The 23735-nt window shown below is 50.3% G+C and overlaps 16 protein-coding genes across 16 annotated transcripts; 7 read left to right on the top strand and 9 right to left on the bottom strand.

The window, feature by feature from the left end:
- Window positions 1–1827: 1827 nt before the first annotated feature.
- On the bottom strand, window positions 1828–2845 carry BCR37DRAFT_391705 (uncharacterized protein; the record flags this gene model as incomplete). The annotated part of the gene is made up of 2 exons (XM_040871042.1): window positions 1828–2291; window positions 2710–2845. 2 exons carry the CDS (start codon window positions 2843–2845, stop codon window positions 1828–1830), a joined length of 600 nt encoding a protein of 199 aa, XP_040726783.1.
- On the bottom strand, window positions 2788–4057 carry BCR37DRAFT_377973 (uncharacterized protein). The gene has a single exon (XM_040868937.1). The coding sequence runs from the start codon at window positions 4011–4013 to the stop codon at window positions 3252–3254; it is 762 nt and encodes a 253-aa protein (XP_040726782.1). The 5' UTR covers window positions 4014–4057; the 3' UTR covers window positions 2788–3251.
- A 1771-nt stretch (window positions 4058–5828) lies between these two features.
- On the bottom strand, window positions 5829–7106 carry BCR37DRAFT_344968 (FAD dependent oxidoreductase; the record flags this gene model as incomplete). Its single annotated transcript, XM_040867595.1, has 1 exon — window positions 5829–7106. The coding sequence occupies one exon, from the start codon at window positions 7104–7106 to the stop codon at window positions 5829–5831; it is 1278 nt and encodes a 425-aa protein (XP_040726781.1).
- A 76-nt stretch (window positions 7107–7182) lies between these two features.
- BCR37DRAFT_345263 (uncharacterized protein) lies at window positions 7183–8577 on the bottom strand (the record flags this gene model as incomplete). Its single annotated transcript, XM_040867612.1, has 1 exon — window positions 7183–8577. The coding sequence occupies one exon, from the start codon at window positions 8575–8577 to the stop codon at window positions 7183–7185; it is 1395 nt and encodes a 464-aa protein (XP_040726780.1).
- A 1340-nt stretch (window positions 8578–9917) lies between these two features.
- BCR37DRAFT_333854 (uncharacterized protein) lies at window positions 9918–10610 on the top strand (the record flags this gene model as incomplete). Its single annotated transcript, XM_040867118.1, has 2 exons — window positions 9918–10155; window positions 10198–10610. Coding segments are annotated over 2 exons (651 nt in total), but the record flags the coding sequence as incomplete, so codon positions are not given.
- A 345-nt stretch (window positions 10611–10955) lies between these two features.
- On the bottom strand, window positions 10956–12956 carry BCR37DRAFT_402199 (ABC1 family-domain-containing protein; the record flags this gene model as incomplete). The annotated part of the gene is made up of 3 exons (XM_040871895.1): window positions 10956–11077; window positions 11111–12850; window positions 12929–12956. The coding sequence occupies 3 exons, from the start codon at window positions 12954–12956 to the stop codon at window positions 10956–10958; spliced, it is 1890 nt and encodes a 629-aa protein (XP_040726778.1).
- Window positions 12957–13224: 268 nt separating this feature from the next.
- BCR37DRAFT_377967 (uncharacterized protein) lies at window positions 13225–14214 on the bottom strand. The gene has a single exon (XM_040868936.1). It carries the CDS (start codon window positions 14137–14139, stop codon window positions 13336–13338), a length of 804 nt encoding a protein of 267 aa, XP_040726777.1. The 5' UTR covers window positions 14140–14214; the 3' UTR covers window positions 13225–13335.
- Window positions 14215–14324: 110 nt separating this feature from the next.
- Window positions 14325–15365, top strand: BCR37DRAFT_345292 (uncharacterized protein; the record flags this gene model as incomplete). The annotated part of the gene is made up of 1 exon (XM_040867613.1): window positions 14325–15365. One exon carries the CDS (start codon window positions 14325–14327, stop codon window positions 15363–15365), a length of 1041 nt encoding a protein of 346 aa, XP_040726776.1.
- Window positions 15366–15404: 39 nt separating this feature from the next.
- Window positions 15405–17102, bottom strand: BCR37DRAFT_255852 (ferritin-like domain-containing protein). The gene is made up of 2 exons (XM_040866673.1): window positions 16493–17102; window positions 15405–16445 (listed from the first exon to the last, which is right to left on the bottom strand). Exons 1-2 carry the CDS (start codon window positions 16817–16819, stop codon window positions 15444–15446), a joined length of 1329 nt encoding a protein of 442 aa, XP_040726775.1. The 5' UTR covers window positions 16820–17102; the 3' UTR covers window positions 15405–15443.
- BCR37DRAFT_256489 (uncharacterized protein) lies at window positions 16950–17619 on the top strand. The gene is made up of 2 exons (XM_040866678.1): window positions 16950–17436; window positions 17494–17619. The coding sequence occupies exon 1, from the start codon at window positions 17038–17040 to the stop codon at window positions 17374–17376; it is 339 nt and encodes a 112-aa protein (XP_040726774.1). The 5' UTR covers window positions 16950–17037; the 3' UTR covers window positions 17377–17436; window positions 17494–17619.
- BCR37DRAFT_255909 (uncharacterized protein) lies at window positions 17592–18460 on the top strand. The gene has a single exon (XM_040866675.1). The coding sequence runs from the start codon at window positions 17806–17808 to the stop codon at window positions 18280–18282; it is 477 nt and encodes a 158-aa protein (XP_040726773.1). The 5' UTR covers window positions 17592–17805; the 3' UTR covers window positions 18283–18460.
- Window positions 18461–18612: 152 nt separating this feature from the next.
- On the top strand, window positions 18613–18930 carry BCR37DRAFT_391696 (uncharacterized protein; the record flags this gene model as incomplete). Its single annotated transcript, XM_040871041.1, has 1 exon — window positions 18613–18930. The coding sequence occupies one exon, from the start codon at window positions 18613–18615 to the stop codon at window positions 18928–18930; it is 318 nt and encodes a 105-aa protein (XP_040726772.1).
- Window positions 18931–20042: 1112 nt separating this feature from the next.
- BCR37DRAFT_377959 (uncharacterized protein) lies at window positions 20043–21257 on the bottom strand. Its single transcript, XM_040868935.1, has one exon. It carries the CDS (start codon window positions 20956–20958, stop codon window positions 20065–20067), a length of 894 nt encoding a protein of 297 aa, XP_040726771.1. The 5' UTR covers window positions 20959–21257; the 3' UTR covers window positions 20043–20064.
- Window positions 21258–21369: 112 nt separating this feature from the next.
- BCR37DRAFT_377958 (uncharacterized protein) lies at window positions 21370–21819 on the bottom strand. The gene has a single exon (XM_040868934.1). The coding sequence runs from the start codon at window positions 21784–21786 to the stop codon at window positions 21523–21525; it is 264 nt and encodes an 87-aa protein (XP_040726770.1). The 5' UTR covers window positions 21787–21819; the 3' UTR covers window positions 21370–21522.
- A 78-nt stretch (window positions 21820–21897) lies between these two features.
- Window positions 21898–22576, top strand: BCR37DRAFT_377957 (uncharacterized protein). Its single transcript, XM_040868933.1, has 2 exons — window positions 21898–22339; window positions 22384–22576. Exon 1 carries the CDS (start codon window positions 22058–22060, stop codon window positions 22328–22330), a length of 273 nt encoding a protein of 90 aa, XP_040726769.1. The 5' UTR covers window positions 21898–22057; the 3' UTR covers window positions 22331–22339; window positions 22384–22576.
- On the top strand, window positions 22108–23132 carry BCR37DRAFT_255847 (uncharacterized protein). Its single transcript, XM_040866672.1, has one exon. It carries the CDS (start codon window positions 22429–22431, stop codon window positions 22966–22968), a length of 540 nt encoding a protein of 179 aa, XP_040726768.1. The 5' UTR covers window positions 22108–22428; the 3' UTR covers window positions 22969–23132.
- Window positions 23133–23735: the final 603 nt, after the last annotated feature.

The raw sequence follows: 23735 nt of genomic DNA, 5'->3' as shown, positions 1-23735 counted from the left end.
CTGCCAAGGTGCCTCCGCTTCAACAGGGAAAAACTCGTACGCAGCGGCTCGTCGTCACTGACTCGTCAGTGTGTCACGCTTAAGGCCGCAATCGAACCAGGAAAAACGAAGCTGACGGGCGTCTCACCGAGACGGGCGATTTAGCGCTGATCTTGAAGAGAAAACTCCATGAATTGCCAGGATTGGTCCCAGAGTCGGCAACGTTGATGGCCCGATCTTAAATCCAATAGGCTGCATTGACGGCTGTCAAATCTGTCGGAGGCCCTGTCATCCGCACGCTGCTGCGCACATGCTTGCTTCACCATGACTAGCTGATAGCTGCTAGCCTGCCATACTTACAGTAGAGTAGACTACACTGAGGATGCTGCTTGAATGATATAGCTTTGGCTTGGTCCAAGATCTCCTACGGCAACTAGGCTGGATGAAGTTTCGTAGTCTGTTCAGCCATTAGGGCAACATAGACCACTCAAAGTCAAGACAAAGACAGGCGGCCCGCCTGCGCTTTCAGGTATAGATCAGCGATGTCATACTTAGGGCCCGATCTTAACCGGTGCTCAATGCTCATGATGAAAGCGAGAGACATGTACGATGATCTTTCACAACAGCTGCCATGGTTGTGGACTTGTGGTCCCTGGTCAGTGATTCGGTACGTTTGCTTCATGACTCACGGGCAGGGGCCGCATGGCCCAGCAATGCGTATCGGCCAGCACACGCTATTGAAGAATGAAGAAATGCCTACATTGCCTAGTCCTTGGACGCTTGTGGTATATCATGCGCTCATAGTCTGCTTCTGTCAAGGTCAGCTCTTGAACAATTTGACATGAGCAAGCGGCCGCCGGCCAGAGGCAGAGCGTCTAGACTCTAGACTGCTGAATTGAAACGGCGAATGAAGACGACAGCATGACTTGTGCACACGGATGCAAGTGCCAAATTGCCACGTCTGACTAAGACTGACTCGAGCTTGACAGATGATCCCTTCGAGGACCGACTGAGTCCGAGTTGACGCGTGTCAGCTCATGCGCTGCAAAGAACTGACTTTCTTGTAGAAGTCATTCAATGACGGCCGCATGCGGTATTGACCAACGTGTACCGCATGAACGAATTATTGCTGGTTCCTGTGCATGTGCCCGGCAGAAGATTCAACAAACTTCGTGGATTGCGATACCAGTAGCGAAATGTCAGACGCGAGTCAGTCGTGGAGTAAGGTTTCGCTCGTCAGAGCGTGTCAAGCGCACGTTGCGGCAGCTCCGTATTCGGCGGCGAACCAATGCCGTGCCATCTCGTAACCAGGCCACCAGGCAAGTCGAGAGGACGCTAACATAGTGACACTGTGTACAAGTTTCGATGATTGAGCAGCTCAACTTAGGCCTTTCCTCGGAAGTGGACTGCGATGATGGTCTTTCCTGCCAAGCAATCATGACTTTCTGTCGTCCTTGCCTCGCAAGACGTCGGCACTCCATGCGGTACATCTGCAAAACTATGTAACGTGCGATGGCCAATGTGTGCAAGTCACCTGTGCCACAAGTCGCTATCCGCTGTTTGCCAAAAGGGCTACTGCTACAACGGCGGAAGCCATAAGAGCTTGTTGCGTCGAAATTCCCGAGTCATGACCTTGGCATCTCGCAGCAACGTCCAATCATCAGCACTTAAAGACACTTGGTGTCCAGAAGATGTCTATTTGCTGACGTTGAGCAGATTTTATCTCATATCTGACATACACATGCAGTCTTCCAAGACGACATGATGATCGTCCTGCACCGAAAGAGTGATGCGACCGCTGCTATTAGAGTTCAGCTTGCTAAAATCGTTCAAGATCAAGTTGACCGGTCAATTGCAAAGAATCAGCTGGTGAACAAAACAAGTTTGTTGGTCAATCAAGTCAACGTTTGCATGCAACGACCCGGCATCAGAGCAGGCATCAATATTGACACCACCTGCTAGGCCCTGCTTGTTCTTGCTTTGGTAAACGTCCGGGCGCTCCATAGCGACGTGGTCTGACGAAGCACAGACCCAGCACAGTCGCTGATTCTGAGTATTACCACGGCCGTTTCTAATAAAGTCACCTCGTTGGTTGTTGTCAACACGACCACCACTCTGGTAGTAGCCGCCACAGCTATGGCCTCGACCTCGATCACGTTCACGTTCAGGGTCGTTGTGGTAGCCACAACCAAACAGAGCCATTGCATCGCGGATGTCACAACCATATCCGTAAAGGGTGACAGCACCGTCGTCTCCCTCCACAAGTGCACGCGGGTACCTACCAGCGTTTTGAGTGATTTCCTGGAAGACTTCTGTTAGTTGTGGTTGGCAGCCAGCAGAGGGTCTCACCAAGACTCCCAACTACATATGCATGGAAGAGCTCGCAAGGTATACTCCACAAGCACCAAATTGTGGCCCAACTTCCCGGTTCTTGCTGCTGGGTTAATCATCACGCCGACCAATTTGTGGCCTCCAAACTATATGGCCTGCGCCAACTCTCGAAGCTGAAGCACAATGTCCGCCGCCGGGATGCTGTAAGCCGTTTCGAGGTTTTACCATTTGTCGCTGATGTACTCGACCGACAGGAAAATGCTCAGGGACTTTTGGACAACATGTTGAAGATTCGCCATTCAAGGTCGTTTTCTTGTATATGGGCGATCTCATCGCCTCCTTCCAATGCTGCCACCTTTGCATGCCCCCTCACCAACTGTGAAGAAGGCGCTGGCTCACGTTTGAGCATATACAGCTCATCTTGCAATTTTGTCATGCCCTCGATTTTCTGCTTGAAATCGGGACGTGCCTTGTTGTCTACTTCATCGAAGGGCTCGACACTCGTGACGAGGTGCTTCTTGCTACTGCAGCCCATACTGGTAATGCACTGCTCAGTACCTCTTAGACAACAGTATCATAATTCCTTCGGGACTAATAGCAGACCTCACTTCTGCTCTTCTTTACACTCTCCAACGCCTAGCTCTACAGTCTGCTCATTCTTACTATTAGACACATGGACCATCAATCACATGGACCATTAGTCACATGGACTAACAGTCACAGGCCAAGTGACGAGATGAAGACCGGCACAAGCACAATACAAAGCACGCTAGAGCATCGCTTGCAACTGCAAATTTGGAAAATTTAAGAGATAATAATGCTGTTGCAATTGGGTTAACAAAGTCCTCGGACAAGCCAAAAGGCCTGAAGTAGAAGAGAATCAGGCCACTTTTCGCCCCTGTAGGCTCAGATGGCGAGAATGTTGATGTTGGCGACTGCCGTTAGAGATATCCAAGTGCAATCTTGCGCTTGTCATCATCCTTTGCTTGGCTAGAATCATCACCAGTAGAAGGACCGCCACCGACCTCTTGTGCCAACATCCCGATCTCCCGCAGTAGCTCGTCCATGCTTTCCGTCTCCTGCGATGGTGGTTGCAATGAGCTCGAGGGATCAGCAGATTGAAAGTAGCTGGCGTAACAACGCGTCAGATCGTCAATATCACCTGAGCAAGTATCTTGACCGAAACCGGGGCTCATAGGTGAGAAGATCATTGTGTAGCACCCTGTTGTTTGATTGGGCACTTCCTCTGGTACTCCTGTCTCGCTTTGTTGTGGCAAATCTGGCCTCATCAAGGTTTCAAGCGGTAAGCATGTTGACGGTGCCTGTTGGAGTAAGCCTGCAGGTGGACAGACTCCAGGTGTATACTTAGAGCGTCCAGGAGCCTTTTTGCGCCGCGATGGACAAATTGTCTTTTCAGTTACCGGCAAACACTGAATTCGAATGTGCTCGACAGTATAGGGACCCGGAATCCACTGACTTTGCTCCTCATTTCGACCAGGCTTGTACACCCGGTTTTCACGGACATGAGCTGGATGGCAGTCATTGTGCATGTCGGAAAGCTTTCTTCGTGTGAGAAACTTCCAGTAGGTTGCATCCTTCAGGGGGGAGAGTTCAAAAAGCTGGTTGTTGATCTTGTAGGAAGGCATCCTGATGTGCGAGATGTTGTTGTATATTTCGCAGTGACAGCTTGCCGAGCATTTCATTGCAATTGGAACCCATTTGGCGTCATCTGCCGTCACGGAAGTCCGAATTTGCGAATCTTTGTTTTGCACGCAAGATGCTGCCTTTGCGGGGGAAACAAGCTTTTTGTAGTCTTCCTTGTATTTGACCCCTTCATCAGCGCATTGTTTACCGCATTTCGCCATAAGATCCAACTCTTTAACCTTTTTCTTCTCCACGTCAACAATCTCGCATTCTTCCGTAACAATGATCACCCTCCTGATCATAAAGGTTGCAGAGTAGCAATGTCCTTCTTCATCCTTCTGCAAGAGCCAGTAGTGCTCACCCTCCACGGCGTCAATTGGCAACCTATTCTTTGCACGACTCGGTTTCTCAATACCACCAGCGATGCTATCTCCCCTGCCTTTCTGAACTCCCTGGTTCGCCTTTTCTGTTGTGCTTTTCGGTTTTGTGGCCTCGACTGCGGACTGATGCAAGATTGTCACCATGATCATGCCAAGTGCGAGCGCGATGGACATCAGCCATGCAAGACTGTACATCTGCATGTTTGGAGGCACAATGGAGTGCAAGACGAGGTTCAGAAGAGGCCAGCTTGACCAAGTAAGATGGCTTAACTTGATATGCTGGCAGCAATTTGCCAGCTACAAACAAACGAGATTATCTTGCAGTTTTCACGCACAGAACTGGTTGACAGTGAGCAAATTAGAGCCACATGGCGCCTTCTTGCAACATTTTGTTCATGCAGGTAACATCGTGGATACAATTGTGACACTGAGTCAGCTGTGCGCACTCCGAACAATGTTGCGTGCGCGGAGGAATTGTCTGTTCTACGTTCTAGCGCCAAGACGCGCCAATGCCATCAAGCGCGTCGTAAATTAGGTCCGATCAAGATTGGCAAGCCATTGAGTTTCACTTGCTTTGCGCTGTCTAGATGACGTCAAGACGAGGTGGCAAGCCCGTTGCCAGATAAATGTTGTCGTTGCTGGCGAATTCCCCTCAAAGGTGTGCTTGTTTGCCGCGTGAAAGAAACGGTGACCTTTGCAAGACGTGTCAGCAGATAAGTTACCTCGATACGAAGATCAGGCAACGTTGCAACTCGAGAGGACGTCTCTTTGACATATTCAGGTCTGGAGTCTCACTGCGACTGCAATGAGCACTGATCAGGCTGTTGCCCAGCTTGCCCTTGATTGCACTGATTCTAGGCTGCTGGCGCAGCCAAATTTGGCGATAATGTATCTCAGTCTCAGAGCTCCAAGTGTGGGCTGATTGCATCGCTGAGCGGTAAAACTCATTGATGAAGCACCACACTGCCATCTTTGGTCAGGGTCTAGTCCATCGTAGGCTTTGTGATTGATCCAGTACGCGTCAGCCGACAGCGTGGCATGGCTGCTCTCAGGAGCACAGGTGCGTCAATCCGCCGGAAGCTTGCCAGTTCCTCTCACTTTTACGAACATTTTATCAAGAGCCCATTGCCTGCGAAGCCAGTTGAAAATCATCACCCTCGACTGAAGTGATCTAGCAATCGGTCGCTATATTTCAGCTGAGACAACTACAAAAAGGTTGACCATAGACTCGATCTTGCAAACAAACTTCACAATTGCGACACGACAAGTCTTCTAGCTACAAACACTAGAGCTGATCCGCGATTGCGCGATGTGAACGAGAGCAGAGCCTGTTTGTTTTCAGAGGTGGAGAGATTGCAATCGCAGTCTATACCACTCGCGCTATATGAGCACCTGAAGCTGTATTGTTCGTGAGCAGTGATCAAAAAATCAACAGCCAGTCGAGAACTTTGAGCTCACGACTTGCCTGATGCAACTCACCGCTGTAGCTGCAGCTCAAGCGATATCATCCCATTCCAAATGACCACCGACACCGCGAGAATCATCCCCTGTGCCCGTCTCCAGTGCTTCCTGTGCTGCAGTGAAACTCCACTTCTGCCGTCGCTGTGCCTTGACCGTTGCCAACTTTGGATCTTTGTGCTGTGTATCCAGCAAGATGTCTGCAATCTCTCTACTGAGCAACGGTGCAAACTTGAAGGCATGACCACTCCCACCCATGGCAACGAACAAGTTGCGTTTTGAGGGATGCCAATCAATCAAAAAGTCACCCTTGGGTGTATCCGAATACCAACACGTTCGCGTCCGCTTGAATGGCCGCTTTGCCAAGTTAGGCAGGAAGAGCTCAAGTCCCTGTCGAAGGGCTTGCTCGCCTTCTTCAGGAATCTGCTGACCTGGATGACTTAAGCTTGTTCGTGGTACCGAGATGGTACGAGCAATAGAGCCTTCTCCAATCGTTCGCATTGCTGTATAACCTAGTGCATGTCGAGCAATCTTAAGTTCACCCTTGTAAGCAGGCAATACGAACCAGCCAGAGGAAAAGTTGATGAGAACAGGAAAGTTGTGACTGAAACGCTGCTCTTCTTCGTCGGAGAGCGCAATCCAAGCAAGGACTTGGCCAGTAGCAAGGGTGGGAACGGCGACATCAGGGAGTTGCCAGGCGCCTGTTGCCAAGACTGTTTGTTTTGCATGATACTGCTCCGCTGAGACTGTCTGGAGGCCAGACACAGTATCGCCTTCGTAGAGCAAATGCATCACCTGCTCAAACACGAAATAGACACCAGGCTGCGCTTTGAGTCGCGCATACAGCACACGTATCGTTGCTTCTGCATCTGCCCAGCCAGAAATAGGGTTCGCATACCCCCGTAGCTGATGCTGTGCATGTGAGCCATCTTGTTTGATTCGAGTGAAGATGTCTGTATGAGACAATTCTGTAGCTGCGACACCGCTTGCTTTGACATTGGCAAGGCAGCTATCTAGGTAGCCTCGATCATCGTTACCTTGAACAGTCAAGATGAAGCCGGTTTCATGATAGCACGCTTGAAGCTCCATATCAGCGAGCCAAGCAGCTCTGGCTTCGATGCCGAGAGCGGCATAGATTGGGTCTGCGTAATCTGCTCTAATGATGCGTGACGTGTCAACACTCGCACCATCAGATACTGGCGGTTCATATCGATCAAAGAGGCGGATTGTAGCGGCTGGCAGGCGATGCTTGAGCTCAAGAGCAAGAGAGAGCCCAAAGACACCGCAACCGATGATTTGAAAGTCTACAGACATGACATATAGGGAGGTGGTTGAAGGGTATGCATGAAATTTGAACAAAATGTCGTTACAAAAGAACAGTCTTGGAAGACTACCTGGTAGAGATGAATTCACCATAGTACTTGAGGAAAGCAAGCATCTCTTCACCATTGGGTACAATCTCTTCCTTTGGTACCAAGAACCCGTAGTTGCCTGTATCCCTCAACTTGATAACGAAACTCCACTCGACACCGGAGTGATACACCCAGTCCAATGCAGCTCCGGAATTGACACCAGCAAGGATGTGGCCATCTTGATTGCAGGCAGATTCAGTCTGATACGTTTCACCAGAAATGTGCTTCATGGCACGACTGGCACCGATGCCAAGCTCTAGCAAGGTTTCTTCGTCGCGGACGTTGAGCTTGCAGGAAAGTGCATAGGGGTAGAGAATGGTTTGTGCGTACGAGTGCAAGTCCAAGAAGCCAAGCACATTGTATTCCTTCTTCAGAGAAGTCATGTATTGTGACATGAGCTTTGTTTCCTGTGCTTCAAACGCTTTTGCGCCTTGATAGTTTTCGCTGCATGGGTTGGAGAGGACATGCTGCTGCTCATCCCATCCAAAGTCCCAATTCCGATCGAGATCGATTCCTTTGCAAAATGGAACGGATGTGGGTTGGCGATTCTTACGCCAGAGTCGGTCCTGGAAGCTATAGTCGTATCCATCCACATTGAGCGTTGGCAAAAACACCCAGTCAAAGTGATTTGTCAATTCTGCAATTTGTGCATCACCATTGTTGCCTGTTGCAAGGGCATGTGCAAGATAGGCAACACTTGACACTGAGATCCATTCGCGAGCGTGTTGAGCGCCCGTGACTAAAACAAGTTTTCGTTTCGCTTGCTTCTTGCTCTTCTTCTTTGTACTCTTCTGCTCAGGCTTTGCAATTTTGACGCCGAGAATGTCACGACCTTCAAAAGACTTGCCTAGATTGACGAGCGACGTATGGCTAGGTTGCATGGCCACGAGCAAGGTCATCAAGGCATTGACTGCTTCGATTGTTTGAAAATCGCTAAAGAAGGCGTCATGAATGTCTGTCGTCGTTGCCAGGGTACTCAAAAAGTCATTGCTAGCATCTGGCATGCTACGCCTGACTGATTGGCCCAGATTGCGCACCAAAGGTCGTGCGTTTTCGTACAGGGATGCTGGAATTTGTCGGTAGAGCGCATCTAGCTGTGTTTCACGCAATGCAATATCCACGTATGCAGGCGTTTTTGACCAGATATCGAGGTTCATGTGACTGGAGACATTGTAGAGGATGGCCACCTCTTCTGATGTAGTGTAGGGGACCCTGAGCGCAACATGACCGTCGTAACTTTTAGGAGATGTCGCTGCTGTGTGTGCGGCTGCTGGTCGGAATGGCTTTCTGAGAAAGGGCGCTTGGAATGAGAATGGATCTGGCTCAGCGACTGCTGCTGAGAAGAGCGGGAGGAGCAGCAGAGAGAGCTGCATCCAGGTCACGCGATACCTTGACCTGTGTCGTGCAAGTTGAGTCGTTGGATCGCGGGCTGCAAGCTGTGAAGGACGAGCATTTGGGAGACTGCTGGGTTGAATAGTATACAAGAGATGAGGGCCCTTGTCTGGCCGCATTCCTCTGCTCTTATAGATGACTATGGTCTATGTAACATGGTCGTAGATGTGACTGTTAATTTACCCGGCCTTTCTACGTCTTCTCGGGCTCAATTTGCTCTCGATTCCACCATCCTTCTCTCTAAGTTCTCTCTCTCTGCACCGGGCCCTGCCTCATAGCTGCTCTGGTTCAGCTCAAGTAGTCAAGCAGCACAGCAGGAACACATCGCCATGTTCTTCCGGTCGCTCACCTACGCTCAAAAGCAAAAACTGACCAACTCCCTCTTCTACACAGTCGCGACAGGCGCCGTGTTGACCGTGGCCTTGCCAAGTCTACTGCCGTGTCCCGTCAAATCAACAAACAGGGTCGCGGGAATGGTGTATGCGGATGATCAAGGGACGCAAAAGGATGCAAAGAAGGATAGGCGGCAAATCAAGATCATGCCTGGTGCTCGGGCACCGCCAGATGCGCGACTGATGGGTCATTGAGCATCTGTATGCTTAACTCTACGAAAGCCTCTACGAAAGCATCTACAAAAGCATCGATGTTCTTTGATTGACTCAGGATCCAATGGGCAGGTATTGAGACAGCCAGCAGCTGGATCATGCACCCTTGCTCACAGCTACCATTGACTGGCGCTTTGCTACAAAGAACCTTTTATCGTCAAGCAAGACTGGTGTTTGTCCTGACACACTCATGCCTCTGTCTGCCGTACCGAGTAGCTACAGCAGCTCAGCCACTGTCCTCAATCTCCTGGACACTCACCAAAATGACGGCCCTTCTGCGGCCGGTCAAGCACGCTCAATGGACACGAGACACTCCACTGAGCACCTCTACTAGCATCCACAGCCCAGCATCTATCCCGTAGCATCTCCCTTTCCCTTCTCCATATTTCTCTGTTTGTGGAGATTGACAAGCACAAACAGCGACGACACACCCGAGGCGACTCCCACGACATCTACACAAGCGGGCCCTCATTGCGCGCTCCATCTGTCGAGAGTCGTGTATCTAGGGAAGCCATCTACTCTTCATGTCCATCTCCTTTGCCGCTCCTCCAGTCATCCGCAGGCAACACACGCCGCCCGACACAACCACCTCGAGCCAAGGCCCCACGCCATCCTCCTTCCGCGCTCGTCACAACTCCCAGTCCAGTCTACGCAGCTCCTTCTCGGAGAAGTCAAACACAGGCAGCTCTGCGCGACGGCGAGCCAATAGCTCACCGCCACCCGATGGACGCTTCACCAAGCGCGTCTCCTTCGATACCTTCTCAAACCCTGATGCCAGCATCTACTCATTGACACTCAAGATGAAGCATAAGGATTACAAGTATACGCGCCGGTCGCGTACGTTTCTCATTGGATTTGATAATAACGAGTATTCGACATCGGCGCTTGAATGGTTGATTGATACGTTTGCGGATGACGGGGATGAGATTATCGCCTTGCGCGTGGTCGAGCCAAGTGAGTTGCAGAGAAGTACAGGATACAAGCTGACAGGCACAGAAAGCAAACTAGCAGATGAAAAGACCGTTGAGCCGTATCGTATGGAAGCACGCAAGATCATCGACCAAGTCGTCGAGAAGAATGACGAAGACAAGGAGATCAGCATCATTGTTGAGCTTGCTGTTGGGAATGTCAAGACGCTTCTAATGCATATGATTCATCTCTACCATCCAGACTCCCTCATCGTTGGTACACGCGGACGCAGCTTGAATGGGATTGCAGGCGTCTTGCCTGGCTCCATGTCAAAATGGTGTCTCCAAAACTCACCCATCCCAGTCATTGTTGTACGGCCAGATCGTAAACGAAACAAGATGAAGTCAAAACGTCAACGGGATCCTAATCGTCGCAGCTACCTCGAGATTTTGGAAAAGACGAGCAGTTTCGAAGATTTGACACAAATCTTCAGTAAGGCGGATCTAGCGAGTAGGCCTACATCTGCTGCAACGGCACCGGTCAGCCATCCATCGCTCATTCTCAAGACGGCTGTACCGACCGTCAAGGTATCTATGGAGGACGATCGAGGCAGACAACAAGCAACAAGACCGGTAGCGCCTTCTGTTGTGGTGACATCCGAAGATGGACGCGTATCGCGGTCTCCAGCAGTCTCATCATCAAGTCGTGCACCGTCTGCAGGATCGACGCTTGGTGCGGATATCTCTCCGAAACCCAAACGCAGTAAATCACCATTCGGGAAACTCATTGCAAAGGTCACTTGATACCGTCTCTTTGACCTTCATTACGTGCGATTGCCCCTTGTATCAAACATTAGTCGAGAATACATCATGTGAAACCAATTCCTCCACTTGCGCAGCCGATGTACTAGCCACATACATCTCTCGCAACTCCAAACCCAGCCAGACTTTGATCCATGTGAGTTTCTCTGCAAGGCCAGGTTGTCCCTCTTGTCCCATACCCTGTGTATCGCCGGCTGCTGCTTGCTTCACACCTTGTTTGCCTGCTTCTCTCAAAAATGGAATGGCACTCTTGAACAAATCGAGATCTGGGTTAAGTTGACGACCAATTCCTTCAAGCAGTAAAATGCTCAACACGACATTGATAAAGTCGCCTTCCATGCGTACATGATGGTCTCGTACCATCGACAACACTGTATTCAAAATATCACCCACGCGAATCTTGCCAAGGCTGAACGTTTGCGACTTGACATTGAGCACGAGATGTTGCATCTTGAGGGCAAAGATCTCAGGTTCCAAGACAGCACTCGATTGTCGACAACGTTCCACCATCAGCGTCCCCGCTCGATGTCCATCAAAACTCGCCACTGCTGAGAAGAGGTCTAGGAAGTTGCGGCGGTTGAGGGTATTTAATTCAGTAACGAGTCCTGTATCAATAAAGATGAGTTGTGGTCGAAAACCTTCGTTAGCGACTTTTGCAAGTTCAGCCAACCATGCTGCTTTGTCATGCCTGAGCGGCTTCATCCGTGCAACCACAAGATCGGTTGCTTCATCATCATGCATGATGCCATGAATACGCTTCTGCGAGGCTGCATCATTTAAATGGAAGATTTCCGATACCTGCTGTAGAAAGGGTTGTGTCACTGGCTTAAAGAAGCGAACCATAATGTTGCCAGGGTGTAGATCTGCATGCACAAAGTTATCGAGAATCAGCATATGCAAAAAGGCATCGAGTCCAGTATCTGCAAGATCACTGTTGAAGGCACTACCAGCGTCCAAGAAGTATTGTAGTGGTAGACCATGTGCGTACTCTTCAATCAACACAGAGCGTGTCGTGTATTCGTGATAGGGGAATGGAAACGTGACTTGACTGCGACTCTTGAAGTTTTCTTGAAACTTGCTTAGGTTGTTGCCCTCGATACGCAAGTCAAGCTGCAGCCGCATCATCTCACTGAATTGATCCACTTCGTCTGGAAAGGAAAACCATTCAAGTGTAGGAATCGCATTCAGAATCCGTGCAAAGAACTTCATGATGCGTAAATCTCGATGCACCGTCTTTTCAACACGCGGATGCAAGACTTTGATGGCAACGGAGCCACTCGGTGGCGATTGTGGCAACGTCTGTACAACCAAGGGTGTCAGTCGTCTTTTCTGCTTGACATGTTTCGAGGCCGCTTTAGAGTCTGGTAGGAGATTGGCCTTGAGCTTTGCACGGTATACTTGAGCAATGGCACCGACCCCTAACGGCTTTTCCTCAAATTCCTCGAAAATCTCCTCAAACCGTAGTCCATTGAAGGCTTTTCGAATGATGCGCTTTGTTTGCCAGAGAGGATGCGCAGAGACGTTGGAGTGGAGTTTCGACATGAGCTCACACATGGCATCTGGGAAGATATCTGTTCGACTGGCTGCCCATTGACCGAGTTTGATAAAGGTAGGTCCAGCGAGTTCCATTTGGTGTACGAGGAAGCGATACCAGAGCACGGCGCCAGACTTATCATGCGAGCCAGCTTTGATGGATCCCAGAAAGACTATAGGGATGGCAACCAAGACGGGTGTAAAGATAAGGACGAGGTGGATGAAGCGGAATGCCGTCGCTAGCGGTTCAAATACCCAGACGCGGAATGGTATAGCAAGTGAGCGATAGGCTTTGTAGAGGAAGCTGCGATCTTGAGGGACTTGATTGTATAGCTCATCCCATTCCTTCTCGGACTCTTCTAGCAGCCGCTCTTCGTTCGTGAGGACTGGTAATTGTTCTGCTTCACACTGTATCGCCGGTCTACTGTTCCATAGGATGAGATTAATGGATCCAGCGCCAATACCTGTGAGGGCTAGCAGAGTCCAGCGCATTGCCCATGGATGCCGAGCCCGAGGCGCTGCTGTATATCCTCGGACAGTGCGCAGCTGGCTAGAGCGCAACACCAGGCGATGCCTTGAGACCGACAGATGCAGCCATGTAGGCCCTCTCCGAAGCGAATCTAGACGGAGACCCTGTCTCAACATGCAACAGAGCGGCAGTATATTGAATTGGCGGATGGCGGATGTGTTGAGGTTGTGGACGTCATGGTCGCGACATGTGAAAGCGCCAGTCACAGATACTCAGATAGTCAGGGACAAGATGGACTCAATGGATTATATGATATACGGATGGGAAGAGAGAAAGCAAGGATGCCGGCGCTAGCTGCAAGAGGCAAGAAGCAAAAGAACCAAAAAGGAGAGTATGCCCAGGTCAGTGGAACCAGACCCCGGCAATGATGAAGAAGGCCAGCAGTGTCAGCATCCTGCTCGTGTTGAAGGTCTCCTGCGCCAGGTCATTGCCAAAGCCTCCATTCTGAAAGAACTGCATACCGCAGAGTGTTGTGATGCCTGCGGAAAACAAGACGATCGGATGAGCGCCCCCAAAAAGACCAGCGGTGTGGACATGACTTGTATTGGCATGCGGCGGGTAGCGTGGCTGCTTCCTGTTGACTGGCCTGGGTCGCGCAACAGGACGCGCAGGAACAGATCCATCCGGCAAGATGGCCAGTGATGGTGGATGAATGTGCGGCACGAGCCACTGGTCAAAGACATTCTTGGGCTTCGACTGGGAGCTGCTTGAGAAGGTCCGGCTCTTGCTGGCCGTTAGCTGTGGTGGACTAGGCAAGTCCTGCGATGTATCGGCGTTGTCATAGATGGGCGTCAGACTGGATACTTCGCATCCGGCCTTGCAGACGGGACACATCGGGCAGTGGAGCTGTGCGGGCGTGATGAGCCAGCTGTATAAGCAGGCCCAGCAAAAGAGGTGGCCACAAGAAGTGACAATGGCATTGCGCGCAGACTCTAGGCAGATGTTGCAGTGGAAGCTATCACTGCTACTGTCGCCACGGTCTTCCTGCTGCGCTGTAGGCGCGCGCATGGGCAAGTCGAGGGTGCGCTCTGGCAGATGTCCCGTGCCAAGGAGCAGTGCCTCGGATGTCTGGCATCGGCGCAGTGCATGCGGGCGCAAGGATGTGGTTGACTTGCTTGGCCGCAGTATTCCTCTCTGTATCTCCATCCTGTCTCGACTCTTCTCTCTGCTCCGTCGTCCGACACTTGTCCCTGTGTCTTGTTGTCGCTCTCTTTGTCGTGTTGTCATCGAATCGCGGCTCAAGATCAAGACTACTTACTACTTACTACTTACTGCTCAAAACTACTCAAGCTACTTACTGCTCAAGACTGCTTAAACGACTAAGGAACAAGATGGCAGAGACAGTCCTGGCCTGGCAGGCACATGCAGCAAGCGGAGGCATCGAAATGCATCTGACACTCGACGAGATCCCAACCCTCGCCGATAAACCTATCGACAAGGACGAACTCCTCATCCAAGTCTACTCGGCCTCCATCAACCCGGTCGACTACAAGCTCCTTGAAGTGCCCATCGCTGGGAAACTTGCCGTTGGATTTCCGAGTACACCCGGGTTGGACTTTCTTGGCAAAGTTATCAAATCCGGTACTCTCGTGGACAGCGTTCGCAATGGACAACTCGTCTTTGGCAGGCTCCCTAAACCGTCTGTGCACGGATCACTCGGCGAACAGATGATTGCGCCGGTCTCAGCTTGCTGTCCCGTCCCAGACAGTGATGTCAAGTCGGAAGATCGTGCAAGATTGGATCAATACGCTGCTTTTGGTACTGCAGGCCTCACTGCCTACCAATGTATCGCTCCCTTCACAAAAAAGGGAGATCGCATTTTCATCAATGGTGGAAGTGGTGGTACAGGCAGTTATGGCATTCAAATTGCTCGTAACTTGGGCCTTCACATCACCGTCTCTTGTTCCTCCAAGAATGCAGAGTTTTGTAAGCAACTTGGCGCTGAAGAGGTGCTGGCGTATGATCAATGCGATATCCTAACAAGTCTTCGAGAACGCGCTGCTCAGTTTGGAGAGTTTGATCATGTTGTGGACAACATCGGTTCCCCACGTGATCTGTACAAGGCATCCAGCAGCTTCCTCAAGGAGTCTGGTCATTTCGTGCAGGTTGGGGTTGAGCAAAATATCCAAGCAACCCTCAATCTTGCCTCTCGCAAGCTCCTCCCAAGCTTCCTCGGTGGCGGTACTCGCAAGTTTCATTTTTTGTTTACGGAGAATAAGCTCGAAGACTTTCGACAGTGTGCAACGTGGATTAGCGAGGGGAAACTTGAAGTAAACTTGACGACTTTCAAGAGGTCTGAAGCAGTAGAGGCTTTCAATCAGCTCAAGTCACGCAGGACCCAGGGCAAGATTATTGTGCGCATGCATGATTGAGGAAGACCTACTGAACGATAATGTATATGATTTGATAGCGCTTGTATATAATACCAAGATTCGTTGATACCTAGCCCCCTAGCCCACCAGGTACATTGCAGGACCAGCAACAATATGCTGATTAATGTTGCTCAAATTGAATGGCGTCAAATTGAGTGCAGGCGTCAATGCATCAACAAGCATCACAAAGACAGTTCCATTGAGTAGCTCCTTTGACGATGGATCATTCAAAGTACCCAACTTCTTGACGTTATCAACGAGTGGCGACTGTCCATAAACAGCAGGCCAGATGGTGCCATTGGGCTGCAATGTATAGCCAGAGTTGTTGCCCGTCATGACAAATGGCGAGAACGTCACATTGAGCTGTGAGATCCACGCAACGTATGTAGGCGGCAACAACGTACCCGTCGACGTCACATACGAGCTGTTGGGACCGACAAGCTGGCCTGGTGCGTCATAAGTCATCGACACATTGCGAAACGGTGCAGAGATGGGCGTTGTGCGGTTGTGCGATGGTGTCAGGGACGCATTGAATACTTCTGTCGTGTTGTATGGTGGCACCACAGAGGGACCATTCGTGATGTTGAGGGCCGGGAAGTTTTGCCAGGCGAGTCGACGAGGTCCCAAGTTGCGAGCAGGACAACCTTTGATGTATGGTGCAAGGAGTGTCCACGACATGCTCTGCGTAGCGCCAGGGATGAACCATTCCGTAACAGGTTCAAGACCATCCAGTTGTCTGAAGATGAGTTGCTGGCGAGCTTCAGTGGCGATACTTTGCAGAAGGAGTTGTGCAGCAGCGCGGGAATCCAAGCGATTCAGGAAACCATAGACGCCCGATTCTCCCCAACGTGTCAGTCTTGCGCAAAAATCAATAAAGCCCTTGACAGTGGTGAAGGGGTACTGATACTCGCATGGCTCGGGCGCTGAACTTCCCAGCATGTTTGAAATGAGTGTGGCGTGTCCGACTTCTTGATCTGCGAGTGTTTGTATCAGGAATCTGCCATTCTGATCGATACCGGCTGCGTCAAATTCGGCATCTGAGAACGTTGCAAGGCCATAATGGAAGAGATCCAGTTCAATCTAGCTTGTTAGAACCCGTTTTGCAAATGTGCCATGGACGTATATACCCATTCTTGGTAGAGAGCCAGACTCAAGCTCTGGTAGTCAAAGTCTGACAAAGGATGATAGACGGGAAGGGAGCCGTTGTTGCCAAATGCACCTGCAGGCGTATATGGCTTGGGTTGAGGCACAGTCAAACTACCATTTGCCACATAGGTGTAGGAGGATGCGTTGACGCCAGTCTGACCAAATGTCTCTGCAGGTATAGAGCCTGTCTGCGTCGAAGTAGCAGAGTCAACAAGGGAAGTGCTTGGCTCGCCGAGACCGAGAGACCCGGTGCTCTGAGCCGTGGTGGCAATTGCGAAACTTGTCAAAAGAAGTGTCAACCTGGCCATCTTGGGGCATGGCAAAAGGCAGTGAGTCTAGTCTTCTTATAATCGCTCTAAGCATGATTCACTGATCGGCACTCCCATGACATCGAGACGAGGTTGAGACAATGAGCGCATCGACAACACATGCGGTAGCCGGCGCGGCAGCTCGATTACCGCCGGATCGCACATCTCAATGAGGAGTGCAGCCAATATTCATCATATGATGGCATAGCTGGCAAAGTATGAGCTCATGGCAGATCGGAGCGTCTCAATTTAGACATTTGGTGGTGGTAGTCGCTCTTAACGCCGTCGAGGGTTTAGGTAAGCAAGCGGGGGTTGTTCCGTCAACTGCAGGCACAATTCTCCCATCAAACCACGCCAGCTGCAGCTTGCCACTGCCTGAGACGGAGCAGCCTGTAGGGACAGAACTAGCCACTCTCTACCTTGCAGCTCTGGTCATGACAGTGCATAGTCTCGACTCTGAACAAATCGATAAGTTGATGAGATTACTGCAGTTGCCGGGTGCCGGGTCCCTTCTCAAGCAATCTGCCGTTGCCAATAACTTGCAAACGGTTGCTTAGACCACTGGTCAATACCTATGAGCCACTAGACCCGCTCTTTAGGCATACAAGGAGCGTCTTGTATGTTCTTCCTTCTACCACCAGTAATCTCACGCCAATACCTGGTTGGGTTGTGAGTTTGCAGACAATTCGCCACGACCTCTAGGCCTTTTTACAATCATCCTCGCTCTGGGATTTTTGATCCTCATCTGCATAGCGATACGCCCGTCAAAAAGGTAGTTGTGCTGTGGAGGGCGTGCCATACCCGCGAAACCTGCTCCTGTTGTTGGAAACCTCGCCATCCATACAACTTATTCAGGAAAGTGGCGAATGACTCTCTGGTCATCTTAATATCTTCACACCAAGGCGCGCTACCTTACGAGACACTCTTTCAAGTGACATTGATATTCCCATGAGGATCGCTTGTCAAGGTCTTTGAATGTCACCTTCATGACCCCAAGAGGAACGAAACGTGGACAGAGTCAGACTTGTGTTCTTCGCATCCTATGGACGGTCAGTAGAGCAGACTGTCCTGGAGTTCGATCGCAAAATCCCCTTTGTTTGCATGCCTTTGGCGATGGCATTGGTCAACCACGATCGCAGCTCAAATTTCAACATAACTCGAGAAGATCCAGGGTAGTCTCATCAGTTATCGCTCTTGCAGATCTAGGCTGGTCCTCGAGAACGAGGCTTCATGCGTTGAGTTGTCGCAAGCGAGACTCTCTAAAGCAGCCCTTCACGTCTGCGCCCGTCCTTGTCCATTTCGACCCTGACAAGCCGATCTTCATCAAGCCAGACGCCTCTAACTTAGCGCTAGGTTGCGTTTCTTGTCAAGAGTCTACCGATGGCTCGATACACCTGATTGCTTCTTCAATCGCACCTTTGTCCCTGCTGGAAACAGTCACCAGATTGACGATCAGGAAATGATGACTGGTATAACCGCTTTCGAAACTTGGCGTCATCATGTGGAATGTTCCGCCCATCACTGCTCCTTCAGTTTGATTCGCAAATCAGTTCTCTCTTGTCTACAGTCTGTCACTCTCAGCCTCAACGTGCCAATTCGATATTCGAACATTTCCTGCGATGCTACATCATCTACGCCCAAGACAATTGGTGCTCCCGTCTTCCTCAATCCGATTTCTGCTACAACAATGCTCATTAGGACACCATCAAGAGTTATACCTTCTTCGCTGAGGGCAGTTGGCCCTCTCGCTTCACTTTTCATCTTGATCCGGCACTATCCCCGCAAATCACCACATGGCTGCTCGTTTGAAGCCTGTTCATGACGAGCTTAGGACCCACATGGAGAATGCACAGGACAAGTACAAGGAGTATACTGATCGCTCTCGACTACCTCTTCCTGTTCCCTACGAGTCCAAGCCTGGCAATCAAGTTTTGCTACACTCGCCACCTGATCGACCATTCGGCTGGACTTCTCGCCTCATACGCTCGATCGACAACACTGCCTTTGGTCTTGACCTCCCACGTGATGGTCTCATTCATCCATTCTTCACCTGTTCTGCAACAACAAGCAACTGGCGCTTTCTTTCGTTCACAGCCTCATCCCAGTCCTAAAAGGTCCAATGGACATAGCAACTGGGAAGTAGATACCATCGTGGACTACAAGCCCGAGAACAGTCAATGGAAGTATCATCTGCATTGGACGGGCTACAGCGACGCTCACAATCAATGGGCCCCTGCCGAGTGTAGTTGAGCCAGCTTGTCACTGCTTGTTTTTAAAGTCCATCAATTCGACCTCACTGCTCCAAGGCCGCCTTTCGCGCATCCAAGACTTCGCGCTAAAGGGGAGGCCATGTCACGGACCGAATGAAAAATTCCTATTCTTGGTTACAGATGCCTCGCTATGGAAACCCCTGGTTCCATCTCGCGGCGATTCTTCTGCGCACAATCACAGCGACCGATCTAGACCTGACCATCCGGATCATGGAATCACTCCTGCAGCATCTTCAACAGCTGCTTGCTTTCTTCTGGCTCAAGTCTCTTATCCTCGCCTTACCTTGCTGAGACATCTCTTCGTCCTTTGTCGCGTCTGGCTAGATGTTGCCCACAATTTTTGAAAGTCTGACCCTAACACTTGTCTCAATGTCCTATGGGTTCCATCTCTCGCTTGTGAGTTAAAAGGCCAGCCTTCTACGGCTTTGTTCTTCATCCACCAACTATGTATTTGGTAGGATCAGCTATATCTACTGATCCTGTTATGAAGTATTTTCGACGTGGACTAGCTCTGCCCTGCGTAGTCACCTCTCAACCCACGTTACACCCATTATGGTGATATGCGTGTGGAGAATGTTGGTTGGGGCATGCTTGCGATTGAGCATGATTACATATGTATCTATGACAAGCTCAGACCAGATCCAGCCGTAAGACCAATGATCAAGCGGGATTCTTTAGCCACATCTTCAGAAGGATTAGAGCCTAAGTAGATCATACCAAAGCTGGAAAACTTGACAAAGCCCAAATTGACCATGTAAAAGCTGTAATCCATGACTTTGCAGTGCAGCTCAGAGGTATGCTGCGTAAAATCAGCTTATCAATCAAGTGTCACTACTATGTTTGAAAGGTAAGGTTCTCTACTCAGAACTGAAGGAAGCATGCCAACAGCTGGAAGAGCCAGCGGACCGACGAATAAAGAGGATATCTATGCGGTAGAGTCTAGAATATTTTTCTATAGTTCAATTTTGCCTTTCATCAGCGCCAAGATGCCGGCCAGTTGTTTCGGTCGTAGAAGTCATCAAAAGCTGCTTCATCTTCCGCAGTTCGCACATAATCAGGGTACGACGATGTGCCTGGATTGGAAGAGGCTCCCGCGTTTGGATCTAGAGCTGCACTTGTAAGCGTGTTTGCGTCGTGAGTCGGAAAAAAGCTTGGATCATAAGCAGGTCGCGCGTTTGGGTCAGAAGCCAGGGCTGAAGTCTCACCACTATAGGCCGCTGAAAAATACCCGTAATCAAGAGGTAGTATTGGCCAACATTGCCCAATGTTTGCACCCGGTTGCGAAGATGGATTTGAGGTGGACCGTCCTTCCGGATTTGAAGCCTCGCACAGCTCTTGGTAGACACTGAAATATTCACTCATCTCATCGAGAGTTTCTGCGAAGTCAGGGAAAGGATCCTGCGGAAGTGTCGCATTACCAAATTCCTTAGTCTTGCCACGATTCGACTTGCGCCGTTGATCTTGGGAATTGGATGATGAAAGCCATTGCGACTGACCTGTGTCGTGTGTTTGAGAGGAGCCTATCACTGGACATTGCTCAATGCGGACTCGCCCCGGGTGAAGTTCACACATCCAAGGCCGGAGTTGACGCTCTCTCATCACGCTTTTTTCTTTAGCGCAGTAACATTTCTTGGCCGAAGATTGGCACTGGATGTGTTCTTGTTCGAGCACAGGCCCGGAAGCTTCCTTCAACCAGACGATCGAGCCTCTCGTCCAGGGCTTCAGGCGTTCGGCCATTTGATCCATAGCACATTCATGCGAATTGCGATATATATGGTCTGTGAATGGGCGATTTGTCAATGTAGCACGACTGAGATCCGGTGACAAGTAAAAGACCAGCCCATTAGTGCCGAGCATGATTTTGGTCATCGAAATTGATTCTAGCCGGACAGCCACACGACAAGCACATGTCGAAGGCGCATAAGGACACTGACCACGATTCTCTGCCGCTGAAACGGCACAAGAGGCTCCCGCGGGATGATAAATGCTTTGTTGGACTTCGAATGCAAACGACCGATCTTGGAAACATTGGCTGTGCTGAGAATCTGCACAAAACTGATTTGCAGCAAATTCAGTAGTGTCAGCGACAAAGAACTGGAAGTTTGAAGCCGCATGAGCACCTCAGAGATGCTGTTTAGGATGACTGTAGTGGCTGCAGCAAATGGAAGCGTGTTGTGGGAGCCCAGTTTTCCGAACTTGAAAAGAAGACGTGTGCGCAACCGTGGGAAATTTGCCATTAGCTTACAACTTCAAGCTTCTTTGGCTACCAAGCCTTCTTATGTCGCAAATAAAACTGATGGGTTGAGACTCTTCTTTGATTGTCTTTTCTCTACAGTAGGCCAATGTAAGCTCGATTTGAGGTCAGCGACCCTACGTGAACATTGCTGGTGAAGACTGGTACGCACGTGTGACTCGTGGATGACTCGTAGCTGATTACCTGGTTACGCTGGTGAAATACTTGAGCAAGCCGGAACACCGCTTCCAGACGATCCAGACGCTCCAGAAGAGCCAGCGATAGACGGAATACAAATAGCAGACGCTGATGATGACTGTTGCCTGCACTATAGCTATACATATAGAGAGCACTTCCATTCGAACTTTACATTGGCATCCCTCGGTCATGTGCAACGATTGGATTGGAAGCAATCCTATCCACCGAGTATACCAATCCACATAATCCCTCGATCTGCATAACATGGTCAGCTACATATAAAATCGTCGTTCTGGAGCCGTATTCCTCTGCTATCCAACGCGAGTGGCTTCATTTCCAAGGCTTCAAGAAGCAAGGAAGTCGAGCCGTCGGTGTGCCGTGCTCGTTGTGAAGTTGGACTTTGTTGGTTTTGAACTTTGGCCACCTTGCGACTCTCGACCAGCTACAGACTGCAGTCCGCTTCATGGTCACTGTAAGCAGCGCTCCACTCTAGACGCGCATCTCTGCCCTTCCTTCCTTTGACTCTATCTTCCAAGTATGCCTGACCAACAAAGTCCGATCACTGCTGTCCTGCGTAGCCCGGCAGAGTTCAGTCTGCCAAGCAAATGGACAGCCGACATCCTCAATCTTGACTCTACCAGAGCGAAGCAAGCAGCGCGTCTACTAGCTCTTGCAACAGGTGATCAGCATGCTAGAGCCTTGCTCAGTGCTTTTGATCCAAGCTTTTTCCCCGAGTCGTTCACGGAACCAGCTCAGCAGCCTCCAACTAGCATAGCAGCAGGTACAACCAACAACAAAATCATGGCTTGATCTGACAACGTCTTTATCTCTTTTGGTACACTGGGCTATTCTAACGCATTCAGGAAGACGATCTTGACCAATGTGATCGCCTTGCACACGATACTCGCATGATCAAGGTATCAACACGACCACGACGTGTGTCCGCGGATGGTTGCAAGTTTACTGGGATCCAGGCTGTCGAATCCATTCGCAAAGCATTGTCGAGCCAGGGAAGGCAGTACGTCATCTTAAACGCGTCTTCCTGTCGCTTGCCAGGGCGCAAGCGAGCGGGGTTTCCATGGCCATCTTTCAGCACGGTGCCAAGAAGATACAAGTCGCCGTACGTGATGACGCCCAACAACCTGCTCAACGGTTCCTTACTGACAACAGCAGTTGTGGCACATGAAGCGTCTGACAGAGGCTCAGCAGGGGACCGACGACGAGAACGACATGCAGGCACTACAAGCACGACGCAACGCACAAAACGCTGCGCCAAACTGCTTCCGTCCTTGTCCATTTCGACCCTGACAAGCCGATCTTCATCAAGACAGACGCCTCTGACTCAGCAACAGGCAACGATTTATGACAAAAGTCCGCCGATGGCTCGATACACCTGGTTGCTTTTTCAGTCGCACCTTTGTTCCTACGGAAATCAGTTACCAGATTGACGACAGGGAATTGTCGGCTATTGTCACCGTCCTTGAAGCTTGGCTTCAATATGTGGAAGGTTCCGCCCATGCGATCACCGTCTGAGCTGACTACAAGAATCTAGAGCATTTCACATCCACGCGGTAGCTCAATCAGCGCTAAACTTGGCCGTCTCAGCTGCTCGCTGACTCGCCGTTTCAGATTCTTGTATCGGCCTGGTAAGGCTCTAGGACTCTCAGACGCGCTTTCTCGTCTCGTTGAGAGAATCTCCGCTCAAGGGAGGGGTCGCCCAAGGGAAAAGGACGCTCACCTATCGAAGAACAATGTCAGACCTCTGCTGAAGTCCAATCAATTGATTAACCAATTCTGAATGCTGTTCAAACGCGATCTCATGTCTGGACTGTGGCAAACAAGTTGCTTGGGCAACTTGTCACTGCTTTCAATTTGGACGCTGATGCCCGTAGAATGTTGGAGCAGCACAATGACGCAAGTATATCTCTCCAGAAATTGGACGACAGGTACTCTTTGGTTGATCGCACAATTCATCACAATGACAAAGTCCACGTTCTTAACGACAAGATGCTCTAGCTCTCCTTGTTACGACTAAATCACAAGTCTATCTTGACCGGACACTTGGGTGTCGGCAAGGCCTTTGAGCTCCTTTCGCGACAGTATATGTGGTCCGACATGCGAGCTTATGTGAAGCAGTACGTGTGCACTTAAGACGCTTGTGCACAAGCAAAGGCAACTTGACACAAATCCTATGGCAAGCTCAATCCGCTCCCTA

Source organism: Protomyces lactucae-debilis, assembly GCF_002105105.1.
Source record: "Protomyces lactucae-debilis strain 12-1054 chromosome Unknown BCR37scaffold_5, whole genome shotgun sequence".
Taxonomy (NCBI): Eukaryota; Fungi; Ascomycota; class Taphrinomycetes; order Taphrinales; family Protomycetaceae; genus Protomyces; species Protomyces lactucae-debilis.
The sequence above is the reverse complement of the archived record's forward strand: the minus strand, read 5'-3'. Positions and strand labels throughout refer to the sequence as shown.